Source organism: Plodia interpunctella, chromosome 3 (genome assembly GCF_027563975.2).
Source record: "Plodia interpunctella isolate USDA-ARS_2022_Savannah chromosome 3, ilPloInte3.2, whole genome shotgun sequence".
Taxonomy (NCBI): Eukaryota; Metazoa; Arthropoda; class Insecta; order Lepidoptera; family Pyralidae; genus Plodia; species Plodia interpunctella.
Window position 1 is genome coordinate 4,015,221 of NC_071296.1, and position 20,266 is coordinate 4,035,486.

At 33.7% G+C, this 20,266-nt stretch overlaps 1 protein-coding gene across 1 annotated transcript in view; it reads right to left on the reverse strand.

Moving 5' to 3' along the window:
* Positions 1–1,402: 1,402 nt before the first annotated feature.
* LOC128683727 (uncharacterized protein) overlaps positions 1,403–20,266 on the reverse strand; it is a 30,571-nt gene continuing 11,707 nt past the window's right edge. The window contains exons 2-3 of the mRNA XM_053769637.1: positions 8,398–8,830; positions 1,403–4,638 (exon numbers count right to left, since the gene is read on the reverse strand). Of these exons, the coding sequence (XP_053625612.1) occupies positions 4,321–4,638; positions 8,398–8,830 (751 nt within the window). The 3' untranslated portion in view covers positions 1,403–4,320. The remainder of the gene's footprint in view (positions 4,639–8,397; positions 8,831–20,266) is intronic.

The window sequence follows — 20,266 nt, forward strand, 5'->3', positions numbered from 1 at the left end:
CGGAGTATTGATCTTGGAAGATGGGATATTACAGTCGGTAAGGTGTTTAGCTGTCGAATGAATGGGAATGCTATTTCAGCGGGTAGTGATTGAGAATCTATGTGATATTAAAATCTTACGTCGGCGAAAAATATTCTTATTTTTATATCTTCGGTATATATTTTTTTTATTGTCTAACCTAATCCACGGCCAGGTTAGGATTTCGGGTCACGATCGGAATAATGCGTAAAAAAAGTGTAAAAACGAAAGATGGTTAGTTATATTTTAAATAATTGCTATACATAAGTGTGTTAGCGAACTTTTTAATACTAAAAAAATCTGATTTCTTACTCCACATTTTCTTTCGTAGATAATGTATTAATTTGGTTGGCAATCATACTTGGTGTATTAAATAGTGGCGTATAATGTATAAATCAATATTTTATTTCTTATTTCTGCCTCTGGACTATATTCCCATGAAAATATCGATATGAACTCTATATTCTATTCCATGTTATATTCTACCCGTGTACCAAATTTCGTCCAATAGATTTAGCATGATTAACTAACATTCCCACACGTCCAAACTTTCAAATTGACTGGATTATTAGCATTTATACCAAACTGATTTTTTTGGTATTATAATATATATATGTACATGTATATATGTGCTAACAAGTTATATTCTTCTGGTGTACTAAATTTCACCCAAATCCATCCAGTACAGTTTGTATGATTGAGTAATAAACCTTCGCATTTATATTAACTAGTATAGAGTTTTGAATCAGCTGGATAGATTGCCAAAAATATGAACGCTGCCCATGATAACAGGTCATTGTGCCATCAGTGGTCCGGTAGTACGGCGCGGCTGTGACGTCACGTGTCGGCGAGGCAGGTCGCGCCCGGAGCCGATCGATCGCGGCCTGCGCAACAAGTGCGGTCTCATCTCCCACTCGAAGGCAACTCACGCTTGCCCCTTATTGGATTCATTCTCGTTTTGACAGACGACTTCTAATTTCCAAATTCAAAATTAAAATCGTGTTTAAAAAATATTCTAGATTTTTATAACGAAATTGATATCAAGCTATTACTCACTTTCTTAGTAAATCTACGTTCTCGACCTCTCTTATCTGAGTGATTTTCTGGTTGTTTCCCCAGCCATACAGCGTTGTAAGAGCCCGCTTCCGCTTTTCTATGCGGCATATATTATACAGCCATTCTAAGATGTCTATCTTAAATTGGCTCTAATTAAAATTTCAATCTATTAGCAGTCGATTAGTTTAGGAAGTTGGTCTTGTAAAGTTTAACTTTCACGATATCGTGCCGTGATAATAGTCACCTAGATGGGGTAGGAAAGTTTTAACTTAAAATTTTGCTCATATTCGTTATTGCGTGACTTCTAATTACGTTTTGTTGCAGGTGTCCGTGGACTGCGGTGGCTTATCAGGTGCGTTCGCTCTCACAAGTTTCACAATAAGTTTGTGTGAGTATAAAGGAGTAACGAAAATGTTCACTGTAAATATAAACGGCAAATAGCGATGTTCCTTGTACTAAAGTCAAACTGTCATGGGATCTTGTAAGCTTTAGAAGTTACTGTTGCCCGGGCGGCCCCTGCACAACTCGTAAAAATAGATAAAACAGATCCGGCTTTATTGTCTCGCTTGATTTGTAGCCGGGGAATGCTGACTGTATCTACTTTGACACTAGAAATAGACTTGCGCCGCATTTACGTGTGGCCCCGCCCTAAAATAGATCCATATATACCCGCGGATGTCGTATGAGGTGACAGGGATACGTAGCCGTAGTGAACTAAGTACGTACTCCCTTATTACTGACCAGCAAGTTATTGTGTGTATTAAGTTTAATATGATAGCCATGACCCTCAGCGATGAGGAAAACGACTATATAAGAATAATTCAATGTATTGTCATAACAACATGAAATAAGTAGCTGTAGCACATTTATACTTTTTACTATGTGTATTTACACTGTTATGTTGTGTACATAAACAAATAATAAATTGAAATGTTTCAATTTGGTTTCTTAAGCTAGTTTAATGAAAATGAAACCTTTTCGGAAGTATTTTTATTTAGATTCAAAGTTATTATATTCTGTATAAATTTATTTGGCTGTAACACATAAAATAAGTATATTGAATTAATTTGTAAATATTAGGTACATTCAATTCTAATGTGGAAAGAATACATAGGTAAACTACTCATTTCAAATCCATCTGTGCCCAGTTTCCATATAATCTCTGTTTTCAAATAAGATACTTATAAAATATAAACATTATATAAATTACACATTATGTATAAAAGTATCTTGTAAATGATAAAATGTATACGAAAACTATAAGGAATAAGGGATTAAATATTATTTTACATCACATGTATATTATCTAAGGAGGCTATATTTATGAAAACTATCACTGAAATTATTATAGTGTTAATATTATATTTATATCTAAATACTAACACTCAATACTTGATCACAAAAAATACGGAAAATACATGTGCCTGTTGAAATACATTTGGTTATATGAAGCATGAAAGTAGTTTAAAGAAAAACTAAAATTTATCGATTTCTACAACTAAAGAATAAACACTTTTGTAAAAAAGGCACATTCATAATTTGAAACATTCGGTAAATTAGGAAATAAGGAAAATCTATATGAAATAACTATATTTTTTATTATTCAATTCAAGAACTTATATTTATTTTGGGCATTATTAAGAAACTTAGTAGGATATATTATTTATTAATGAATTATTTATAAAAAAAAATACTGAAACAGTCAAACCAACAAGAAGTCATCTCGCGGTAAAGTACTCGGAAGGCTGGCAGTATTGCCAATTTGTATTAACACAACACTGATCGTTATAGCCAGGTTTAAAAAAATTAAAAATTTGCTGAAGAACCCCTAATCTCTCCCCATAATCTGCCCCCGGCTACTAAACATATTTTGAAAAAGTGGCAGATTAAAACGCCAACCGGTGTAGTCTAAAAATAAAGAAAGAAATTAATAAGTTTACTTGTTCTCAACAGATCAGCATAATGTTTGAACCAGTTATATATAATCTAAACTTCGTAATAATATATTGAAGTACATACCTATAAGCGAAGTTACGATAACTAATTTGCCAAGTTATGATTATCATTTAGTGTTCCCAAAAGATATTAATTTTAATGAAATATGTGATAAGATTGAAGTTGATGATATTGAATAGTTTAGTACCAAAAAAGTTACCAATTTTTATAGAACATTTGTATAAATAACAAAATTTAACGTTTAACATTTTCCCGCGTCTCGTATACCGCTCTTTTAAAATAGATACCTGGTAAGTATTATATATTTAAACAATTCTAAACACAACATAGTCATAGTATAACTTCATGTCTCTACCACATCACCTAGGATAGGATACAAATACATTAATTTGATAAATGTTTACAGACATATATGCTCAGTCAATTTCATGGGGCTGTGTCCACTGAGACTGCTACAGAAACTTACATACAAAAGTTAGAATTACAAACTTACTTCAAACCAGTCACAATAGATCCATCATTCTAAGTTATCACTTTGTTCTACATACATATCTTGAAATTGAACATTAATTAAAGTACACCTATATCTTAACTAGTACTTAAATTGGCGTTATTTGATTTAAGTAGAATTAAGTATACCAAGGAAAAGGAAATCTTAATTAAAAATGAAGAACGTCTTCATTATTGTGATGTACTGTTCAAAGCTGAATTTTACGTCAAGTGATAAAAATCTTATTAGGTTCGCTGTCGTCATCGTTCTCGGCGAATGAAAAACGTTTTACATGCGCACAGAATATTGTATTAATTCATGACGTGCAATTTAATAGATGTTTATTGCCACACACCCACGTAGATTTATCGCGCATTGTTACGTATAATTTGTATGAATTATTCAACAAATTGTAACATTCACAAAATTTGCATTGTTTTTGTATGTTTCCAGAAATGATATTTTTGGAAAACGTACATATAACCTTACTATTTGATCTGTTCGCAGTGATGTTTCAGAATTCAAATGCGAAATTGATAATTCTGGACTGCAATAAAATCAATCAACAAAACGCATATTCTGAAACAAATTCAAGTAGAGATAAAAATACAAAATAGAAATCATATAAAATAGCAAGTTTCTTGCATTGAAAAGTACATAAATTTAAATTTGAAAACTTGGAAGGACGTTTTTCACTAGATTTTATGATATAAAGATACTATAACATTTTTTGCACAGTTTTTCGATCAAGAATCGAAATAGGTTGTTTGAGGTATATTGTACGAAATTTTAATATTGTTTTAAGAGATAATGCACGAATTGCGTTTGCTATTGTGTCGTTCTCTGATTTGCTGGAGGTGGGCGAGCTGCGCCGGCGACGGGACATGGGGCTGGTGGGCTGGCGGGGTGGGACTGGCCCCAGGCGGCCCCTGTGGCCCCGTGGGCAGAGACTGCCGTCGCCGTCGCCGCAGCGCTGGGGACAAGTTGTACTTAACCTTAGCTTGGACCAGCAGTTCCTTGAAGATCTGCGACACGTTGATGTTATCCTTGGCGGAAGCTTCGACGAAACCATTCTCCCAATCTACGGTCACCACAGACTCGGTCGTGTGGAATTCCACCTGAAAGATGAAATATTTGAATTTATATAATGGTATTGCCGGCAGATTTTAGGGCTGATGGTATGGCATGAAGTTCACCACAACATGCTTATGTTGTGGTGAACTTCATTCTTCTTTTTAGTTAGTATTTGTCATTCTTCGTTTTGAAGTAGATTGACATATATAATTATGTTGAAATACTTGTTACAGAAGTTCTCAAAACAATAAATATAAAGTATATATATTATGACAATTACACTCAAAACATAATGTATGTGTATCTATATACTAACGCTAGATATGGTAAAGTAAACAGATATTATCAAGCTACTAATTTGTCTAAAACTATACTAGTAGAAACTTTGAATAATCCAAATGGCAATTCCATCGATAAATTGTAGCGTTTATCGCTGGAATTTTCCAGGAAATCACTCTGCCGTTTTAGCAACGCGTGTTCGTTTGTAGGTTAATTAGATTTTGTATAAATTTGCCCAATTTGCCGAATGAAATGCCTTGTGTGCGTAGGGATGGGAGGGAACACGGTAAATAACGTTACTTTAAGCTTAATTCTTATTAAGTTTTGAAAAGCAAGTAATTTTTTAATTGAGTTAATTTACAGAAAATATATTTGGAACTAAGAACATTATTTAAAATGTTTTCCTCAATGAGAGAGAGAGAGAGAGAGAGTTAATCGAAATACATATTTTATAAAAATAATATCAATAAAATATTTTCAATATACACCCTATGTTACACATTTATATAATTAATTTCTGTTTGTTGTAACATTCATGACATTCACTCTGTACACAAAAGAAAAGCTATTTTATTTGCTTATTTCAATAAGACACGAAATTGTTTTGTAATTATCGTGTCAATTACAATTCGAAACTCGGTGGAAATTGACGAGGAGTTTAATGAGCACCTCCGGAATTTATTGCGCTAAGTTGTTACGAGCCAAGTTCGCGACGTAGGCTCATAGTTAATGGTATTAGGGAATAATCCTCCACGAGATTGTAAGCCGAAACTACTTGTATGATCCGAGAAGTCGATACAATCTCATTTCCGCTTTATCGCGCTCGTGCGATCAACCTGTCGATAAAATCAATTAATTACGTATATAGATTTTATTTTTAGAAAGTTAAATATTTATTGAGTATTTTTAACATATGTTCAATATTTTTTTTACTTAAAAATGCCATATATTTATAAATATATTTATTAGCTATTATTAATGTCTTCGAAAAGTATATTTTATAATATAATGCCCAATGTTTTGACCTCTATTATTCAAATACACAGCCAAAATGTTAACCTATTAAATACACGTAAGCGTTATCGAAATGGGAAGCAATTTGGGAAATAAGCGTGAATTTAGCAGACGACGAAATTGATGTTATCATTGCCCCAAATAATAAGGAAAAGGCGAGCTATAGGCGTTACAGTGAAACATAACATATCGCTTGTTCTGGCTTTTGAGGCCATAGAGCTGTGTCCGGACCAAAGGCTCGGTTAGGACTTTAATCAGCCAGTATGCAAAGACCTACTACTATTAAAAAATACTCAGTATTCGTCGTAGATCTGTGTTAATACACTCGACTGGACATGAATTTTTTGGTGAACTATACTTTCACTAGTTCTATTTATAGTTTGTAGAGTCAGAGTCCAAGGGAGCCCCTGAGCTTGAAGGCCCCGGGGTAAAATACATACAATACATTACGAAGGAAAGATTACAATATTCATGTGTATCCAATCTTCATAGCTAAATAAATAGTTAACTATTATAAAGTAGAATATAATTTGAAAGCCTCTTCATAGACTGGTACTAAAAGAAAAAGTTACTGCAGTATACATCAATATGGGCCCAGGCTAAGGTTCTGTTTCCAATAAAAACAGTAATCCGCTGTGAGCTGAAGCACTAGATCGGATATTGTGCATCAGCGACACAGTGCGGACTACCCTGGTTGCCAGACGCCATGCTGAGGAAACGACACATCTAACTTTTATAACGTTAGCTCGCCAATACTCTAGTTACCGGAGCGCTGCATCCAACGCTCGAGCACGTTAGTAAAACTAACTTTTCCATATAACGCCCGCGTCCGACGTTAGCTCCGATTCCTGTTTCAACTAGTTTTTCAATTTGTTTTACACTCGGGAAAATTCCAGCACGCTTTTAACATGAAATTTATATTTTCCTCCCTGTATGTTTCTAACTATACTTCAATCAAAGAGTTCAAGGGATATTTTCCTACTCTATTAAAGACAAACATCTTTGCAGAGCTGACTCGTGTATTCCTTCAGATCCTCGGGTTTTCTGAAGATTTTTTTTATTTGTAATTTCTCAGAATATATATTCTGTATATCTGAAAACGTACGAATATTTCATATAGGAATGTGATACGAATTCGCAAGAAATTCTAGTTAAAATCAATAAAAAGATAGCTATAAATTAAAACTCCTGAACGCAATATGGAATTGGCATATTTACATTGACTGTAATATATTTCTATGCAATATCGTTTTGCCTGGAAATCCCTAGTCAAGAGAGCCACACCTACCGCCATGAGATACTACTATGATGTTGATGCGAGAGAATATGCAATTCGCAGTTTATAATAAAATTAACTAATTATATAACTTAAGTAATGTTTGGTGGGTGATAGAGGCATCACTCGTGTAGTGTATCTTAAGTTAGTACGTAAGTATACGAATGTATGACAATCGTTGAATATTAAAAACATTAAACATTCAAGAAACCCCCTCTCCGAAGTTGCTGGCATATCTCATCTGCTAGAAAAGAGCCTAAAGTTACCAAACGGCTGAACGCACATTTTCCAAACATAGCTAAGAAAACTCTCGATTAAACTGTCTTTAAAAAAAAGACGGATTTAAATCGATTTGGCTGCTACGATGCCAAGAATACACTAAATATGATCTATATATTTGGTAATATTCATAATGCCTGCAGGCAGTTATAATATTTCCCTTTTAGCGAATTTTTTACAACATTTTGTGTTCACACGTTATAACAGTATGTTACTAGATATTTGGCACAAAGCCGAATGAAAAGTAATATCCCAACCCATTGTAACATAGGTACACTTATGCATACGAATTTATCGTGAAAATAAGAAAAGAGTTGTTGGCAGACGAAATGTAAGTTTTATATAAAAGAACGCGTTTTGAATTTCCGAAAGAGATTACTTATTGGTTGTCGGGCGTAAAGAATTTCAACATCGATGGCGATGAATGCTGTGTTATTAGAGAAAGTAAACACGGATCCTTCGTCAATTCAGCTGAGAATAGGGTACGGTGTCGTAAAAGCCTGATTGACATACGACTAATATTTACTATGGAGAAATGGCAAGAATCTCTCGGAATTGTAGCCCCGCGGGACTACGCCAGGATTGCTGTCATCTGTCCCGTGTTACGTTACTGAACTTATTGTGTGAAATCCGATGTTACAATGTAGAATGCTTCAACGAAAGCCAGATACGGGCATGTTTCATGACACACTTTGGACTTGTGTCGAGACTGCAGTATCTCACTTTAAATTAGGCACTTGTTTAACAACACGCGTCAGGTTTGAAAACCGCTTCCATCTTTTAGATTACTTTGGAATTAATGTTTCAAATAGCAAAGTGCTCTTGGATAAAATTTATTGTTATGTCTATCTTCTAATAATAAACTTAAGTAGATTTCCTCATAATAACAATACTAAACATCTCACTATTTATTTTGTTCAAATCTACAACTAAGTTAAAACGACATATTATTTACCTGTCGCGCCCCTGTTTCAGCTAAATCGACTTTATTTCCAACTATGACGATGGGCACTGCCGTGCTATCTTTAGTCTCATGAATTTGGTCTCTGAGGGCCCTCACTTCTGCGAAGCTGTCTGCATCAGTGATGTCGTACACAAGGATAAAAGCATCCGCCGACTGCATTGAGAGAGCTCGCATTGCCGGGAACTCGTACGCCCCGGACGTATCTAGAATATCCAATGTCAACCTCACTCCGGATACATTGAAGTCTCCGTGATGCATTTCTTCTATAGTCCTTTTGTATTTAGGAGAGAATGTGTTGTATAGGAACTGCGTGATCAAAGATGATTTGCCGACTTTGGCAGCGCCTAATACCACTATTTTGTGCCGGACTGCGTTGTTGGATAGATTGCTGCTGCTCGATACTGTGTCTTCTGTTTTCTCGGTCCTGCAACGAAAAAAAAAAAGGAAATTGTAGACATCAAATGATGAAATTTACGATTTATGGTATCCAATAACATGTGAATTAAGGAGAGAAAGCGATAGGGGAGAACTTTGTCCAGCAGGTCCTCCCAGTGTGATAATGGATTTTAATATTTAAAAAAATATTTTGTGACAAGATAAACATGTCAGCGTCATGATCATGGTAATAATCATAATCATCATCATTCATGGTAACAATTTCGAAGTAAAGCTTCCACATTATCTTGGGCATTTTGTTACTTCTTGTTGTTGGAAGAGTAAATCAATGACAAACTTCGAAGTATGTATGTAATAAGTAAAATAAGCCACGGTTTATTTTTAGAGTTTTCTAACTCAATTCGAAGACAGTTTCGAAGCATTAATCATTTGAACGAGTAAATTACCTTTGGAGTTAGAGAGTATACCGTTCGAGCTCAGAGCATCACACACACATTCACAAACTACGAGCGACACTTAATTATATTTACTTCTCGTCTGGGTGTTTTAATGCTATTATTACGTTGAGTCGTGTGCTTAACATTTGCCAGAATTACTCTGAACATGCTTAAATATATAATACAAATATGCCAAATGATATAAATACAGTGCGTGTAATCATGAATATTCACGCCAAGAAAATGTGTGATATTCTATAAATTGATATAAGATATACGAATGCTGCGTTGGTAGATAAATATTAGTATTCTTTGATTATTTTGACGAAAAAAGCATTACTTTTATGACTGGTCGGCAAACGCGGTCCACCCGATGATGAAGTGATCGCCCATGCCCTGAAATAACTGGACCACATGATCACAGGAGTCTTGTCGGCCATTGAAGAAAAATAATTTATTTTGTACTTATTTGAAAAAGTCTTGTATGTAAGACTTTTCATCAGTAGGTATACTGAATTGTTAAAATTCGCGTAAATAAAACGCGTGACATATTTAGGCCGGTTTGTTTAAGTGGATTAATGGCGTCATAAATTTAGTCGAGTGAGGACGTATTTTGCGAAAGGAACGATAATCATGTAAATCAGTCTAATGCGAAAATAACCGTGGCAGAACGGGACCTTGAGAAAATAGGCGATTGGGTGTAATGTATGCGTTTAGTTGATAGCTTGCAGGGAGGCGAAGAGTTTATCACCACAAGGTCGCAATCACCTAATTCGCAAATTACAACAACGCTTAGTCCATGTTGCCTTCGAGCACTATGACATGGCAACACACCTTTTAATTTGCAAAAGGACGCTTAATATTAATACGTTTGTTCTCGTAACCGACATTACCATGATTTGATTATAAAGACGACGTGAAATTCTAAACGTAGAACCTGTTTTTGTCTAACCAAGTTAACATTTTTAGTAGCCTCGTTTAAAAAGGCCTTTGTAATTTATTTTGTTTTGCGATGTTACAACAGAATTAACGGTAGGTACTAATACGAATAACAAGGGTTACGTGTTGCATGTAATATGGGTTATAATTTTATCCATAAAAGATAGCTTACAAAATAAAACTACTTCTTTTATTTATTATTCTAATTGGTTGTTATGTATCTAGTGTCCCACTGCTGGGCAAAACATGTCTCCATTCTTTAGGTATATTTAGTCAGATCTAGTCTGAAAGTTTTTCGGTTTTTTTGATACTTGTCTAAATCATCTCGTTTACGTGGTATCCGCCTACGTTCGGACCATAAGGTGATCCATAATGTATCTTTGTTTGGCGGTCGATTTACATAATAAAATTATACAGTTTTTGTACATACCGATTAAGCCTATAAGAACCATACAAATCTCGAATGGGAAAACCAATTTCTACACTCAATATTGTCTAGTAAAAATCCGGTCCATCCTGTTACTCTTACGGCATAAAAGTTTAGCACTCATAAAGTGTTGCGAAACCGGGATTTCGTAATATAATTCTGTGTATAATAACAGTGTCAGATAATCTCGCGATACCAAGCTATCGCCGTGTCACCGCAGCTTATCGCCACAAATAAAATCACATCGATCAATACTCACGACGAAAGCATTCACATGATTCCAACTTTATTATTTTATCCATGACAAAAAGCGGTACCTAATAATTCCCAAGGGCAGAAGCAGAAACTATGTATTTAAAAAGAGAGAGAAAAGAAAACTTTGTTCGGAAAAAATTCACATATTTATACATGCCGTGTCATGATCATCTAATGAGATCGTGCCGAAATGTATCCCAGCTCAGCCATACGCTAGGAAGCCATTATAGACATATTTACGCATATTGTGATTTTTCCCTTTTATTCTTCATAGTTGTATTCCTCATGACTGAGGGTCTTGGTCAGTACGTGGAATGAAACACACGTAACAACTTTCTTGGTAATATTAATGGAGTGGTTTGTCATTGCCTTCTCAATTTCATACACAAGTTAATAATCAACAAGTGTGCAAGTTTCCTCACGATGTTTTTCCTTCACCGGAAGTAAGTGGTGATCTATGAAAACTACTGTACATGAGTCAAATTGGTATACAAACTCATGTGGCACGAGTAGGATTCGAACCTGGGATCTTTCGATCCTCAGGCCTCTTAACCATTACACCACCACCGCTTCCCATATACGTTGATGCACTATTTCGCTTTTAAAAAATGCAATAAATAGATATAATTAATTGCAATAACATATATACATATATCATTTATCAGCCGTCCAAGATTCATACTTCAGTGCTAGTATATTTCATTTCTGTTGACATTTGTTATCACTATTTACAGTAAAGGCATCCAAAGTCAAGAAGCTACTGAAGATGGCCCGCTGTAAAAAAAATTACGAGCGAACAGCCCTCGAGTGCCTTAAAATTGTAACGAGAAATTATCACTCGATAATAAAGATGTAATTCTACTAACTGCAGGGAGTTACTCGGGAAACAACATGTTCCTGTTATGTCTATAATACAATATCCTATGTACATAGGGTATTATAAGGTCTAATTAAAAAGGTAGGTATGTACATATACCTTTTTTATATAATACCACCTATAAAATAAATAAAAATATTTAAATTTGTTTGTGACCTCTTCACGTTTTGTCTACGCAAACAGTATTTTTACCGGAAGATCAATAGGAAAACTAACAATTGTTTAATTGGTAGAAAGCCATTACGTCCACTTTTTACATGTTTTTGTAATAAAGTGAAATAAATGAATAAAATCATGCGGGCACAATCTCATTACCGTGACTGTAGTTGTATATGTACAATAAGGTGGGTGTATAGTCCTAGGTCCCAAGGAGAACACACTGGTTTACTGAATATGTGGAAATGTACGATGATCATCGCGGCTTTACGAGATGCTCACCAGCAGGCGGCGTTATATTAATTTTATTGGCCTATTGTAAGAAAGTAATCGGACGAAATGTCAGCAGCCATCTTGGGCTTTGGTTGGTGGATTAATTACCTATAAAATTAGTGAATCGTATGAAGCTGCCACCGTAAGCATCCATATTCATACTTCATTACATAGTATAAAACAAAATCGATCCGAGTTAAAATATAGGCTACTGTGGAGATGCGTGTATTACATAATGTTACTAGCTTTAATTCTCCTTCTCTCCCGCGTTTAATTCGTGCGTCCGCTCATAACATATTAATGTTAATATTTCGGGTTGTAAGCAATATATCGTGGTGAAACATATACATGATTTTAAGTTATCCTTTTAAAACAATTTTTTAATACGCTTTTTAATCTTTTTATACACAGATTAAGCTATAAAAATAGGTTGGTTTATACTGCAGGGTCGTTAATACCGTCGCATTTCTCGCGGGTCACTACGTCTCGTGCTCCGATGCCCATAAATGGAATTATGATTATTCAGCCAAGTAATACTATCCTCCATTCACACGCGGAGCCTTTCAGGACATAATCTAAATGGAACGTTTGAAGAAAAATATTGCCTGATTACATTTTAGGAAGATCAAGGTCCTAAAGTGGTTATAGGTTCTCAATAGTAAGTTGAGCCCTCCTAATTAATAACTAATATTATAAATGTGTCGTCGTCAAAACGTCTGTTTATTATCTCTTCATATTTTATATCCTCAACCAATCTTTTTTACATTTTGCATTAACTTATTACATAGTTAATGCGAAATTCAAATAATACTTTCCGAGATACGTCCATCATGGTGTTTTTAATCCCAAATGTACGTACAATAAAGATAACAAAAACAAACTTTCCATCGATAAAACGTGCATGTGCAAAACAAGGAAATAATAATTATAAATATCAATAATATTTTGTATATTTAGCATAGTCATGTTCTTGCTTTTCCAAGCTTCAAAGAGTACATTAGTTATATTATAATACGATCTCACAGGCATCTTGTTTTAATTCTTATGCGTGTGTATTTTTTGAAGTACGAATAATCCGCATAAACATGTGTGCATAAACTTCAATATATGTGTAGGTACAAAGAATAACTGACAGAAAGAGGGAGTTCCAATAAACTGCCAATAAAATTACAATAAAACGGTCAGGATGAGAGCTTCGTCGAAAAACCGCCAACCGTGAAATTAATGACACCGCCGAAAGGAAGCCGTTATTATTGGGTTTTATTGAAACGACTTTGAAAAATGAGGAAGCATAGATGTATAGTTTGTGTGAATGAATTAACAAAAAATATATATTCATCAAACAGTGATGGAAAGATGATGACGAACATTTCCTTTCATATAAAGTTCATCTGAATCAATATGAAGTAGGTAGGTTTACTTATAAATTATCCTGCTATATTATAAATGATAAAGTTTGGATGGCTGTGAAAATGTTTGTTACGCAAAATATACTGGACAAATCTCTAGTTATGTTAATAACACATGGGGTACCTACTTCCTGAAATTTCCACGGAGTGAAGCCATAAAAATACAAGTGCAAATGTTATAATTTACAAAAATGTTCAATAAACAGCTCATTTACTCAGACACTAAATAAGTAATATTTCTAGTAAAAGATTACGTAGAACAAAATGTTCGGCTTTTGAGCTTGTGCCAGTTTTACAAGTTTCATCTAAAGTGATACTTTAAGATTTTGTGGGGTTAATAACCCCGTGCATTTGTGGAGCACGCATTGCTGCCAAAATTTTAAGTTCATATATCATTTCCGATTGTTTTCACATAAGCAACTTAGTTCAACACTATTGTATTTCGTTACTATTTTTGTTTCTCAATGAATTGCGGATTATGTTTTTAATAAAGAGAAGCCAGCTAAATACATTAGCAAAAAAAATTGATATAGGTATTCATAAAGTAAAATTTATCCATATCTATTCTAATAGTTTTGATACATGCATATACATTTGCTGCATAATAACACTGCACAATAATACAGTTATTCATAATTTGAAGACTAAAGATAAGTTAATTTATCATACCCATTACGTCAGTGACATCGGTGTATCTCTTTGGGACCATAAACGGCTGTGATTAGCGTCGGACCCGTGAAATAAAGCGCTGAATATTAAAAGGGATGAAGACAAAAATTGAAAGGCACCAGACAGGCACAAAATAACGAAAGTGCACAATTACATCACGAAAATGAAAATTGTTACGGTCTATGATTTATATAATTATTATTAAACATTCTTTGCGTGTATTACTTTTTATTATCAAGTTAAAGATATCAACAAGAATAGAGGAAAATCGAAGAAGAGATGGATGGATTGTGTAAAAGTCAAATGGCAAGTGACAGAGGTACATGGAAAGAGTTACCATACATTTCCGAATCTTATAGAGGGAAGGTCAAGCAGAATATTAAAATTATCAATATATAACCAATTTTTTTATCTAAGCGTTTCCTCATCTGTGTAGCACCAAACCCAGGCACTTGTTTAAACAGATAGCAGATTTATGATTTTACAACTCTCTTCGAAATGTTGTTGTTGCCTATCAGCTGTTAAGTGATTTTTCGTACGATATGGGAGGATACAGACTGGTTCTATTCATTACCATCAATACTTCATCATGCGTACTTACGTAGGTATACTTTATGTAATGCTTACAAATGCTTACTTACATACTCTAGAACCTAAAAGAAGGCATGATAGTGCACAGTGGATACCTTCTAAAATGCATGGTTACTAGTACCTAGATGTGTATTTTTTGATCTTCATATTTTCGAGTGTGTTATTGCTAACACTGGTGTCAGATTTTATTTAAGTCGCCTAAACGCATTTCATATGATTATTACAATCACCACTTACGTGACAAGTAAACAACGTGGCATACACACTAGTACTGTTCTAATCATTATTTTTATGTAATCTGATCAATTGCATAATTTGAAAGAATAATTGATTTACCAAGTAAACGGTAATTCTATTCTATCATTATTTTGTAATTCCATTTCACTGAGCAATCAAATATGATCAAACCGTCGTCTGTCTGTCTGATTTTTTTAATGAAAAGCTCTTTCTGTCTGATTTAATTAACTGTTCTTTTAGCTTACGAGTATTTTTAACTTTATCGAATAAATAAATACTGTAATATACATTTCAAATGTCTACTTGTATTTGAAAATAAATTAAAACGAGTACATTTTTAGATCCATAGTAAATGAAATTTAGTGATTTACCTAACTACGTAAGTGGTATGTAAGTAATGTAAATATCCATACTTGTAACATATTTTTTTAATACCCAAAAACAATAAGTACTTATTATCACTACATAATATAAAAACTCGCTTCCCGCCGTCTGTCCCTATGCATGCTTTAGGATTTTAATGCAGTTTTCACCAATAGATAGTGTGATTCCTGAAGATGGTTTACGTGTATAATTTATTTTTCGACCTCGGTGGCGCAGTGGTAAAGTGCTTGCCTCTGAACCGAGAGGTCCCGAGTTCAATTCCCGGTCGGATCATGATGGAAAATGATCTTTTTCTGCTTGGCCCGGGTCTTGGATGTTTATGTATGTGTATTTGTTATAAAATATAGCATCGTTGAGTTAGTGTCCCATAACACAAGTCTCGAACTTACTTTGGGGGCTAGCTCAATCTGTGTTTGTCCTAATATATTTATTGATTTTTATTTTATTTTATTTATTTATTATTATAGTTTTACTATATCGAATGCTAGTAATTAATAAATTACAATCTGAGCTCCAAAGATACTATTATATCCACGTGTTTAATAATATAAAATAGATATTAATAAAGACATGGTCTTGATGTGCTGTTGACTGTACATGAATATATGTAATACTTATTACATAATATTGTAGAATTAAATTATCATTAAATTAAAATATTGTGAAAGTTACCATTAAAACTGCCAATGTCGTAGAGGGGTTTGACTATCCCTTGACGCGATAAAACAAACTTAATTACGTTACGATGCTGTCCATTATTTCAATTACTATATCGTTTACCATTTACAGGTAGTTTGTTTGCTAGGCAATACCTAATTAATTAGGTCTTTCAAGTTTAGTACATACACTTTACCTAATATTATGTAATCCATTACTTTGTTTCTATAGAAATTTGTGTATATATAGGATTTGTAAAAGACGGAGAATATAGTTGGCTATATTCTTTATACCATAACCTATTTATTGCATCATAATTTAAGTGCGTGATAGCTCCCTAACTTGCAAAATATAGCTAAATCACGTAGCTATATAACAGAGTTATATTTTAGTCCAGATTAACTAGGCCTTGGACTGCTGTGTCACATGATAAGTATTACATATGTTTATTCAGAAATAATTTAATTATTTTTCAACTGTTTGTAATTAGAATAATAAAACTTTATTGCCTTAAATATACCTCTACATTTGTATATCAGGGCTGTCCGAGCCTCTTTAGCGCGATAAGATCTATACCCGCCCCACTATCAATATTTAAAATAGGAATGTAATAAAAAATACAGAACATTTTGTAATTTTAGTTTCGCGTCCATTTCACTCACACTCATTGAGTATGAGTGAGATAGAAATATAGTTCTTCCAATAGTTGATTTGGGGTTCATTGCCAGCCAATTAAAAGTATATATTGAAAATATATTTCTTGCTAAGAATAAGAATGGTCGACTCAACAAAAAAAAAGTATAAAATTTTGACGTAGGATATGTCCAAAGTTTGGTTTATTAATAATAATACCAATAGCCTTTATGGACCAATCTAAAAATATCTGGATTACGACTTCCACGACTTCGAGAACATTAATCACATAAATAAATAGCAGCAATAACAGTAAATATTACGTATAAAGTTTAAACTTTTGTGACAGTTAAAATTGTTACAACGTGGCATAGAAATATAGCACAGTCATCTGGATATAGAGGTATCTCTCGTAGAGCTTTATGCGATGGTAATAGTGTCGAATTTGCTAAAATTTTAGGCAGCTTAATGTTAGGTTCTTCTGTAACGATATTTGTACTTCAAATATTAATACACAATGTGATTGTCAATGTGCTACTTACGTTACAAGTATAACTTGATGAAAAATATTAAAATAAAATAAAAAATGTATTTTAATCAAGTACAGTGCTTTTGTTGTGTTTTCAACTGTAAAATAATTGAGAGTAGTTAATAAATTTACACAATTTTTCTCAGGAATCCCGAAAAAACCAATTTGGTACATGAAAAATAGTATATCTCAGTAAAGGCAGCCTTAATTTAACTATGCGTATAGCTACAGCTTTATCTGGATAGATTGCCGCATCGTACAATATTGCATCGCCCAAGCTCAGGTTGCAAAGGGCCTACACTAGGAATTATGTGATCAGACGGAGGATTGCGGTCAATCTCGATGTGGCGGGTTGCATACGAGCTTGGGTATTACAAAAACCTTTTCTCGGGTGGAAAGTTTCGATTTCCGGGAAGGCAGTACCGCTGCGACGGTCTAAGTAAAATTCTATGAGATGAGATATTAGCGTCGAGCAGAAGTGGTGTGGTTTAAATTTGTTGAAATAGTATCCTTTAGTAGAATTGTAAAACAGTAAATACTGTGAGTATTGTATGACTAAATATATATTTGAAATCCTTTATCACGCAAATGAAAATTCTACGGAATACTTAGATTAATCATAGGATGTAAACTTTGAAATTATTGCCAAAAATATAGTGAAATTCTAAAAAACAAATTGCTAATAGGCAATTCCACAACAAGTCAAACCAGAATATACCTTTGTTAATGATATAACAATATGTATATCTAAGCTTAACTTCACTATTTCGGAATCAAGAAGCATTCCTTTGATATGAACAAAAACATATAATAGGTAATCAATAAAATGGATCATATAACGTGACACTCAATAGATACTATTTAGTTATTTAGATAGGTACATACTACACGTAAGTATTAGAATGTAAGATAAATTCCTTGTTTCAATATTGTACATTTCCAATTGCAATTTCTATTTATCATCGTATTACGACAGATTTCTATCGAAATGAGCTTTTACCATTTCATACGCAGGAAGCTTCAAAAAGCCGCTTAGTGGAATCGAAATGTTGAGATTCCAAAAGATATTCTTTCCTTTTTACCTGTATCTAAATTCCTGACTTTTAAAACGTTATAGTATATACAAAAATAATAAAAGGAATTAAGCGTGTTATAGTTCATCTGAAAACTTGTAGCATACTGTATACATATACCTATGTATAAAATCGTTACTTATCATCGAGGTAATATATGTGTACCTACTAATTGTTTAAGTAAAGTGGTTCAACGTTTTTACACGTTTTTTTACCCGTACCCCTGCGCAAAAAACAATGTTATTATTCTTTGAAATAAATAACAGGCTCAATTGATTCAAAAATACCACGAAATTGTTCCTTCTATTATTATATTCGGTGGGTAATGTGGATATATTTTGCTTTGTAAAAATAACGCAGTGTGACCCTTTTTATCTTTTGCCAAAGATAGCTGTTGCGAGAAGATAACGGTTTATTTTAATATTATGTGAATTTTGGCATATAATGCTCTTATAGGCGTTTTTATGAAAATAAGGAGCTATGATCTCTGGATTAGCTACAAAGTCAGAGATACGCCCGGAATTTATTTTGCATAAGGTACTATGTTCATAGTGTGGCGTGTGGTTCCGCCCTAGAATCGGACCGCTCCATATCCTCCAATGGATGTACTATTAGGCGATGAAGTGACACATAGCCTTATTGACAGGCAACAATAGCATTCCCAAGGGGGGCTGACGTCACGTGCCGCAAGCGGCTGGTTGTAAATTATCTCAACGAAATCTTAATTTTTTTTTTTTTTGCGCTGGTGATTTTTTTGGCTGAACGTATCTGGGAACATGCGGAGATGAAAGAGAGGGAGACGGGAAGTGTTCAACGTATGTGAGTGAGGTGCCCACAGGAGAATTTTTGCAAGCTTTTATTCTAACTACCTATAGGAAAATGTATCTTTACATTGGCTCCAATTCTTAGTATCGAAATCGACTTTTTGCGAGGTCGATTTTCAATGATTCAAAAAGTGTAGAGGATCTGTGGCTTCATCCCTGTGCTTCATTCGTACTATCCTATACTAATCCGTATTACAGATTAAAAAGATGTTTTTTTGTGCGGCTCTTTCTTTCAAGCCAGTATTGTATCGAGGTAGATGAGAGAACTGAATATACATGGACTATTTTGCTAGAGTGGAGCCTGCAACAGCTGCATAAGGAAAACTAGTATTTATTTTATGAGGCCGACAGCTTATTGTTCATGATTTAAATAGTTAATTAAACTTGGTAAATAACTACAACTTAGGTACCTGAACGCTTGCCTTATTGTCACTTTACGACCAAAGCTTAAATACGGTTATCGCGGCTGGAATGATTACCGCACCGCCATTTCGTTGGATAATAATTTGATAGTTAAAATAGGGTTTTTATTATAGAATATATTTCCTACAGGATAGATCGACATGGAGATAATAAAAAATGACATTAATCTGCAGTGAGCTCCTTTTGTAGCTATGTGCACGAAGAACAAAATCAAACTAATATTATTGTTGTACAGAAGACAGCAGATCAATCAATTCATATTCATTCAACAATATTACCACGGCATAGAAGTCAATTCAGTGTTGCTACGCAGATGACTATCTATTTATATATTTTCAAGTTATTAAGTTATTTTTAATAAATAAATTCAATGAAACGCAATCAATACATATAATAAAATTGAAGAAAGGCCAAATTTGTACATTGGATATTTTTTTCAAATTCTTCATGGAATATACTTAGTTACTGATAGATGACGAAAATATAAATAATAAAAAATAAAAAAATAAAAAATTCTTTATTTACTTAGCCCTAGTTTCTAATAATAGACATATCTGGGACCCTCCTAGTAAGCTTAGAAAAGCCTGTGGCAGGAGGACCCGCTCTTCCAAAAACATAATATTTACTTAGGCCTGGTTAAACAATCTTGATATACTTATTAAGAAAGAAAG